This window comes from Montipora foliosa, chromosome 2 (assembly GCF_036669935.1).
Source record: "Montipora foliosa isolate CH-2021 chromosome 2, ASM3666993v2, whole genome shotgun sequence".
NCBI lineage: Eukaryota > Metazoa > Cnidaria > Anthozoa > Scleractinia > Acroporidae > Montipora > Montipora foliosa.
The window spans coordinates 63,833,925-63,842,219 of NC_090870.1; the positions used below are offsets into that span (position 1 = coordinate 63,833,925).

Genomic DNA, 8,295 nt, shown 5'->3' on the forward strand with positions numbered 1-8,295 from the left:
ATTTCCATTCGGCGTGATTTTCGTCTTGCACAAATCATACCTTTCTTGCGATAGGTGACTTGCAACAAATCTTTAGGGACATACAGAATGATGGTTCAGAAAGCAAAAATGCTTTTGACACACAAGAGGATCATCACGTACACTGCACTAGACCATCAATATTCACAAACTCATTATTGTCACTTTAATGCTAATTCCATTGCTTTAATTAAACTCGATTTGGCTTCGATTCCGAAATACATGTAATGATTTTAAAGACCTTAAAAATACTGGCCTCTCATTTCAGGGAAATTGGACGAGGCTTACCCGTCTAGTAACCCCAACCCAGATGGCACCTCAGAGTGTCGAATTCGAGATACCGAGGTAATTACTGTTCAATTTCGGTCGTCCAGAGTCTTTTTTTTAATTTCCTTTTTTCAAAGTAAACAAATATTGAATTGAAAGCGTCGTCTTTGCACCTGCACTTGATATTGGGCATTTTGAAAAACAGGCCGATTGGTATATTAATTCGTCTTCTTTTTAATGTCAATTCTTCGTAAAAAGCCAGAAATTTGCTTCGTTCCGCGAGACGCAGCGAAACTCGCCATCTGTTATAAAAGGATAAAAAGAGCCGAGAATGAACATCAACACGTCGTTCTCTCGGCCAGAAGCTATCGCAATTTCGGGACAAGATGTGATGTTCGCTGTTTTGTACTCAGGGATCATTCTTCCAGGTATTCTTGGTAATTGCATCATCATTACAATCGTGAGGAAAACACCATCAATGCACACTACGACCAACTATCTCTTGATGAACTTGGCTGTTGCTGATTTAGTGACTCTCTTACTCTGTCCTGGATTATATGACTTTGCTCTCACATCGGTTCGTCTTCAGGGATTCTCAGGAGACTTGATCTGCAAGCTGTTTGCTGGAAATGCTATTGTACCAATCTCCATCAACGCAGCAGTTCTCACGGTTTGCACAATTGCAGTGGAAAGATATTTGGCACTTGTTAAACCTTTTCATACCACATTACGGATGTCTAAAGAATCTGTTACACATGTCATAGTGTTCCTTTGGATCTTGGCTGTGTTATCTTGCATCCCAGATATTAAAGCCAACACTTTCAACCTTTCATCTTTGAAGTACCCTTGTAAGCGTCCTTGGAGCCTGGATGAGTATATCTATAACAAGCCCTTCATTATCTTTACTAGCGTTTGTTTTGGCTTTATTAGCTGTCTCATAATATTTTTTTGTAACTTTGAAATTGTCCGTGGATTGTTCTTTACGGGAACAATTTGCTCACAATCCACAAGGACGTATGCTGAAAGACAGGCCAAGAAACAACTGGCTCGCCTTCTAATCTGGCTTGCGCTTTTTTTCGCCATCTGCTCGCTTCCATTTTCAATTTTCTTTATTTTTCTTGTATTCTCCGATACGAAAACTGTTCGAGACAACTATGACACTCTGTATTTGTGCCATAGAACAAGCCGATTTTTGCTATTCGCAAACTCTTTTTGCAACCCTGTTCTGTACGCTTTGCAAAGCTCTAATTATCGAGATGGTTTCAAGGTTCTTTTTAACGAGAAAGTGAATTGTTGCAAGCTTTTCCGAAATAATTCTGTATCAAATGATATTAACACGACTCCAAATGCAGTCACTCCTGACTGTACTAATGGTGATCATGCGCTGAGCAATGTCGAAACAACACGTTAATAACAAAATTATGTTTCAGTATAGTTTGCAATTTAGACCGGATGTAGGGTCTTATCATTTTACTCGAAACTAATGGACTTCTTAAGAAGCTCATTCTTTCAAATTTTAAACCAAAGGTCCGAACGTGTATAATTAGAGTTCAAAATCGAACTTTCGATACACAAAATTACGATTCTAACTTAAATTATATCAATTTCCAATCTTCGATTTAAGACCAACCGCATTAAACCAGGCAGACTAAAAACACATTTCCATTACTTCGTGATATTAAATGTAATTTACCCAAGGGCATCCTATTTCTTAAAACCAAAAAATGACACTTTGAGGTCGGAAAGAGTGTTGATCTCCTTAAGAAAACGTGCCTCTATGTACATAAAAAGTAAGAGAGAAAATTAAAATTTGATCTGTAGATTAATTATGAGCTGACGTTTGAAAGCTTGATAACACTGTCCTAAAAAAGGGGTAATAGCAGACACATTCTAATTTTCAGGTTGAAATGGATAAAACGTTAATACTAAAGGGGCAATTTCATGCTTAATATCATGGGTGACAAATTACTCCTTAATTTAGGCGTGAAATTTCACGTTAATTTATAATTTCACGTGTGAAATTACACAATTGCCATGGTAACATCTCTTGTATCTCGATCAGAGCCAAGATGGCGTCTAGATTTAAGACAGTGACCATTGAAGAAGTTACGAAATTAAAAGAAGCGGCAGAAAATTTAAACACGTGAAAGAGCACAATTAACTGGGTGAGAGTTTTTGAGAAGTGGTGTGACGAAAATAGCCTTACGGTTGTGAGCGTAATTTGTCACCCACGACATTAAAAGGTAATCAAATGGTTTTCTCGTGAAATTAGGAAATAATTTCACTTGCGTTTTGTCAAAATTCTGATGATTTCCCTCGCCTAAAGGCTCGGGAAATTATCAGAATTTTGACAAAACGCAAGTGAAATTATTTCCTAATTTCACTCGTCGCCATTTGATTACACATACTAATTAGCTGTTTTTCGGTCAAAACTGAGTCAAAATCTAAATGAAAGTACTTTAGTTTACACGTACAACATTCCTGACAACCCACTGACAAGATATGAAATGTATTCATGGCACAAAGAGCTATTCATATTTCATTTCTGAAGACATTGTCTCCATAATTTGATTCCACTTTGTCGTTTTGTGGAGCGTGGCAAAGAAATTTCCCTCTTTTCTCAAATAATTTTCTTCCCTTCTGGTGTTGTCGTAGCCGTTGTCGTTGCTTTAACTCCAACATGGTGAATCCCCTTAGTGACCGAATGAAAGGCATTAAATATCAATTTTGCCAAAAACCGTTTGACAGGAAAAATAGAGAGTTTTAGCACCGTCGACGAGTACGACTACGAGTACGAGATCTGGAAGCAAGTTCTAAGGAGCATGCGCAAAGTCTCAAATTTCGTACTTCGGACTCGTAGTACGACGAGTTTGAAGTGAAAAACGAGTTGGACCACCGACCGTAAAGTCGATTAAATTTAATTACTTCGCTGGTTTTAAATGCGCTTTAGAAAATTGATACAGACATTAACATATATATATTCATTGAAGTTTTGTGGTGAAAATAGGATATGGGAGGGGATTATTGGCACCGTTATAACTGCTTTTCGGAACTGCAGCCCTTTTGCGCTCGCCATGAAGTAAACAAACGAGGGAAGGAAAATATTTAATTTTTTTACGACAGCTGATTTTTTCAGCAGAAAGTCGATAAACTAATTATTAGCGGTTTGCTTTTATTTGCTTTTGCTTTGGTAGGCGCAGCTTTACTCACAAAAAAAAAAACAAATAAAAAATTGAAAAACCGACTTCTGATCGAAATTCGTTCATGTGTAAGCTAAGCTTTCTTCATCAGCGAGCTTTGAAAAAGTGTTCGCAATTTGTTTCACGTACCAATGTTTGGCAAATTTAAAACAAATCTTCTCCTTATTCCCGCTAAGGAAACTCCTAATATGGGCAGTAAACTTTTCGATTGCCCAATCACATTACTGCAATTCAAATGACGTTAAAGCAAAACTTTCCAGAAAGGTCCATGGAGAGGTGACGTTGTTTGAGTCCGTGTTCGCTAAGCCAATGAAAATTCGCGCTCGTTTGTTTGAAAGTCGCGCTATCTTCGTCGTCAACTATACTTACTGGCATTAAATTCAGCCGCCGAGTTGGATTGCACCAAAAAACACTTTATAAATATTCTGATATCGAGGCCAAAATATACATTATCGTAGAAATTTTGAGTTCAGTTCGACTTATGCATGAGAAATCCGAGTTTGTCCCAGACAAGTAAGTAACTAACTAACTAACTAACTAAGTCTTGGTTTATTAAACGAGGGTAGCATGAAATAGAATATTAATAGTAATAAAATAGTGACCCTCATTTCAAGTTAATAAATAAATAAAAATAAGACTAATCATGTTCCAAAGAGAATTTTTAAGTGTCTTGAGAGTCTCTGCTTTTCTTAATTGAAGAGGTAGCTTATTCCATTCCTGGCTAGTTTAGCATTCTTAAAGAAAGGAATCCATTTTAGTTTGTTGAATAACTGAACAGGGGGCGCATGACTACCAGCACCGAGGATGATTCTTGCTGCTCTCTTTTGTAGCTTTAAACACGATCTAGACAATGTTTATCACAGTTTGACCAGATAATAGTTACGTAATCTTTTACTGGTTTATTAATAGCATTATAAAAGAGAAATATACCCGGTATGCTTCATTTCCAGGCAATGTCTAATAATTTTTAGACACACTCGATCTTCACACATTCTATCCGTCAGGGGCAGACGGGCCGATAGAACGCGTAGGTCGATCCAGATACAGTTCGTCGAACTTAATTAATTGAGTCAAACATCAGACTTATCATGAACCTAAGGACGGTGCCTACTATTGTTATTGCGCATACGTTCTGCGTATCTCGAGATACTCGGGTTTCCTATCGGTGATGCTTACTGGTACAGGGAAATTTTTGCGCGGTTTAAAACTATCTAGAGAAAGTAGATCTTAATAAGTACTCTTAGTATCCAAAAAAAAAATTGGGGGTAACCCTGCATTTTTCAGAGATAATTAAGCTTCAATTTGAGAAAGAACGCCATACATTGCTTTGTATTTTAATGCTTTTTACAAATATTATTCATAAATTATCTTTTAAAAACGCTTGGTTACCCCCAATTTTCTTTTTGGATTTCAATAACATTTGTTAAGATCTACATTTCCTGCATAATTACACACCGGGGCAAAAATATATTTAATTAGTAGGCTCCGCCCTTAATTCGCTCTATTTTGTGCGTCTCAAGTTAAGTTCGACGTTTGGCACGGACCTTAAAGTTCCAAATAGCGAGTTTAAGCAAGGACAGCGGCAACATCAACGAAAACTTCACTCTTGATTATTCCATCTTGTTCATGTTGTACAATACAGGTAAACTATTACATAAGTCAAGTGGATTGGTACGAGCGGTTTTAAACTAAAGGAAGAAAATGGACGCTTCATTGTTGTGTGCTTGTGTTTTCGTCAAAACCAGAAATTGGATGATTCCACGTCGTTGTTTTGTGGAGTACGACAAGGAAATCCCGCGGCACTCAGCGAAAAAAAGAATAAAAAGCAAGGGGACACACGCTAACTCCAACCCGGTGTGGCCAACACATTACGGATACGCACAACCATTTCACCCGGTCAATTAGCAGCCATGAACAGCTGTTCCGGCCTTGCTGGGCCTCAGATGTCCAGGGCTGCTAATTGACCAGGTGAAATGGTTGTACGCATGTGTGATGTGTTGGTCACACCGGGTTGGTGTTAGCGTGTTTCACATTGCTTTATGTTTTTTTTACTAAACGAAACGCGTAATCTACCCTCTTTTAACCGATTATATTCTTCGTTGTCATTTCCGTAGCCATCGTTGTTGCTTAAAATCCATTGATCAAACAAAGTAGTGGCCGGATAAGACACTGAATGTTAATTTTGATATCTGATTTAAAACAAATGGTTTGAACTCAAGATTCATATCAAAATATCGATATCCAAAAAATTTGGTTTTATCAACGGAGTTGATAATGTAATTTGGCCACCGTACAGAGATTCTAAAAGCTGACGTTTCGAGCGTTAGCCCTTCGTCAGAGCGAATCGTCCAGCTGTGAGTAGTCTTGAGAAACAACTGCAGGTGGTGACATTAGCGCAGCATGCAGCTCAAGCGAAGACGTCGTCGACGAGAAAGAGAGCGGAAAAAAAGAAAGTACTTTTTATCAGCAAAAGCAAATTCTCTGCACGCCCCACAAGAGCGTTTTATATTCTGGTACATTTCTTTGCCGTTCTCGTCCTGACAACGACGTAAAATGAACAAATTTGAAGGTGGAGGAGCACCCGACGACAAATTCTCAATTTTGTTTCTCCAAACCTCCACACGCTACGTCTTGAAGTCACTGTTCTGACAAATAATATAATACAGTTGATAGTTTTCGTAGTTTATCAAATGCGTATGCCCAAACATCAAGTATTAGCTTCCGCGCAAGGACGTATCATATTGCTGGCAAAGTGACTACACTCGGCAATATATATTGGGATAACATCTCTAACATCCTGGGCTTCGGAAAGAGATCTGTCACACATGCTTCAAGGGATCACCATTTTTTTCCCTCACTGCCCATCGAGGGTAGGCCTTTATCGATTGTGCTAGCATAATTTTTCGCATATCTTGATGAAACTAGCATAATTTTTGCTAATTGCTTAAAGTAGCACTGCTAGCATAATCCGTATGTATTGATAAGCCTGAGAATATTCTTGTTCAATGTTTTAGCCCCATTTGCGGTTTACTAACAGAGGGAGGGTCTCCCTAGGAGGACAGCAGTCTGTGTATGGTGTTGGTCCCAGTACCTCTCATTTTCAAGTTTGCACAATGCCGTTAACCACACCGCCCGATAACTTGCAATTCTCTGGGAAAAACGAGAGACCAGAAGCAGCAAACATAACCAGAGACCGTTGCCTTTAGTTAAGACAACGACAGCGAAATACCATAGAAGAGGAGCTTGCGACACCAACAAAGTGCCATAGCGTGATGCTACAGTATAAAAAGCGCTGATAAGTACAGCATTTGGGTAGTTGCATCTTGCATGAAAATAGTAGATAAAATATGTGCGTGACAAACATACTCTCCCAGACATAAAGAGATATATGACTGCTAACATGAATTGTTCCATTAATAAAGAATATGATATATTTTTTTTGGACTTATCTCGCTTATTTTGCAAAAGGAATAAATTTGAGAGCAAGTGGCATAATTTGGAAAAACGAGCATAATTTGAGCCTAATTTGGGAAAAAAAAAGGGGCAATGCTAGTAGCATTATATGCTACTTTTACTAGCACAATCTATAAAAGCCTAATCGAGAGGTAGACTACTAAATGATACTTTGAAAGCGCAGTGTCGTTTAAAGTGATCCGCGGGTCGAAATTTCGGGATGCATGGTAATGGTAAGTCCGTTTTGGGTTTTTCGTGAAATCGCGACCCCCGTCGCTTGCTCGTTTGCTTGCCCAAGTGAAGTCGACTTGCCAAGTATTTGTACGAGGCTCTGGCAACTCGTTCAGTGGTACTGCTATTGGTTCCACGTTTTTGTTAGCGCGGGCGCCTTTCCATTCGATCAAAAATTTCGAAAAAAACGGGGAATGAAACGATTGGAACGGAAATATTCCGCAAAAAAATTCGACATTTGGGTTTAGGTACTTCGTGAAGTGGTCCTGAAGTTCGGGACCTAGCACTCTTGCCTTGCCAGCCGAGCGCCAAACCATTTTTATCAATTAAAGTTTAATCACACTTTTAGTAAAACTACAAATTCGTGGACAAAATTCTGGGCCAAAAAACCCAGTGCTTGTCGAGATCGCTAAGCTGCAAAAAGCCATATAAATACAAAATATCTTTCAGTTTCATCCCGGAAGCAGCGAAAGAAAAATTCGGGCATGCGCACTGACTAGGCAAATATAACATAGATGGTGGCCACTAAAATGGAAATTTTAAGGGGCTGTGTTACGGCATTGCGCTCCTACTCCGACGCTACTATGCATCTAAACGTTAACCAAAAAATTGCTTTTAACAACACAACTCAAGGCTCCGTTATAAAAAAGTCTTTTTTGGCACATACATAATTTAAGTTATGAACAACAGAGAAACTTTGAAAAAAACTATTGGGCTGAACAGTTTCCAAAACCCAAATTACAATCCATTGTATTCTTTATTTCCGTCTTCAATGTTGGCCATCCCTGTTTCCATTTGTACTTGCTGCTTTACTAAAACCTTCCTTCGATGTTTTCATTAGCTATTTTTACGTTTCACTTGATTTGGTTGCCAGTTCACTAAACTTTCGCTAAATTTCGTAACACAGCTCATTTGATATTTCCTCTCTAATTTTTAAGGGAAAAAAATTGCACTTCCCGGCTTTTTTCGATACTAAGGCTGTGTTCGATTGAAAATTTGGTTTATCAACGGAGTTGATAATGTAAATTGACCACCGTACAGAGATTCTAAAAGCTGACGTTTCGAGCGTTAGCCTTTCGTCAGAGCGAATCAGAGCGTTAGCCCCTCTGACGAAGGGCTAACGCTC

General features: G+C 38.6%; 1 protein-coding gene across 2 annotated transcripts; it reads left to right on the forward strand.

Annotated features, from left to right (window-relative positions):
• The first annotated feature begins 248 nt into the window (after window positions 1-248).
• LOC137991065 (substance-P receptor-like) lies at window positions 249-2,439 on the forward strand. 2 transcript variants are annotated; one of them, XM_068836190.1, is made up of 2 exons: window positions 249-363; window positions 544-2,439. In XM_068836190.1, exon 2 carries the CDS (start codon window positions 617-619, stop codon window positions 1,694-1,696), a length of 1,080 nt encoding a protein of 359 aa, XP_068692291.1. In that variant the 5' UTR covers window positions 249-363; window positions 544-616; the 3' UTR covers window positions 1,697-2,439. The 2 variants fall into 2 exon arrangements, with proteins under 2 accessions (XP_068692291.1, XP_068692292.1); XM_068836191.1 differs by having other exon boundaries at window positions 270-363; window positions 548-2,439.
• Window positions 2,440-8,295: the final 5,856 nt, after the last annotated feature.

Bases quoted from the DNA above. Each gene is read 5' to 3' on its own strand.
- LOC137991065 (XM_068836190.1), top strand. From the start codon at position 617: ATGAACATCAACACGTCGTTCTCTCGGCCAGAAGCTATCGCAATTTCG.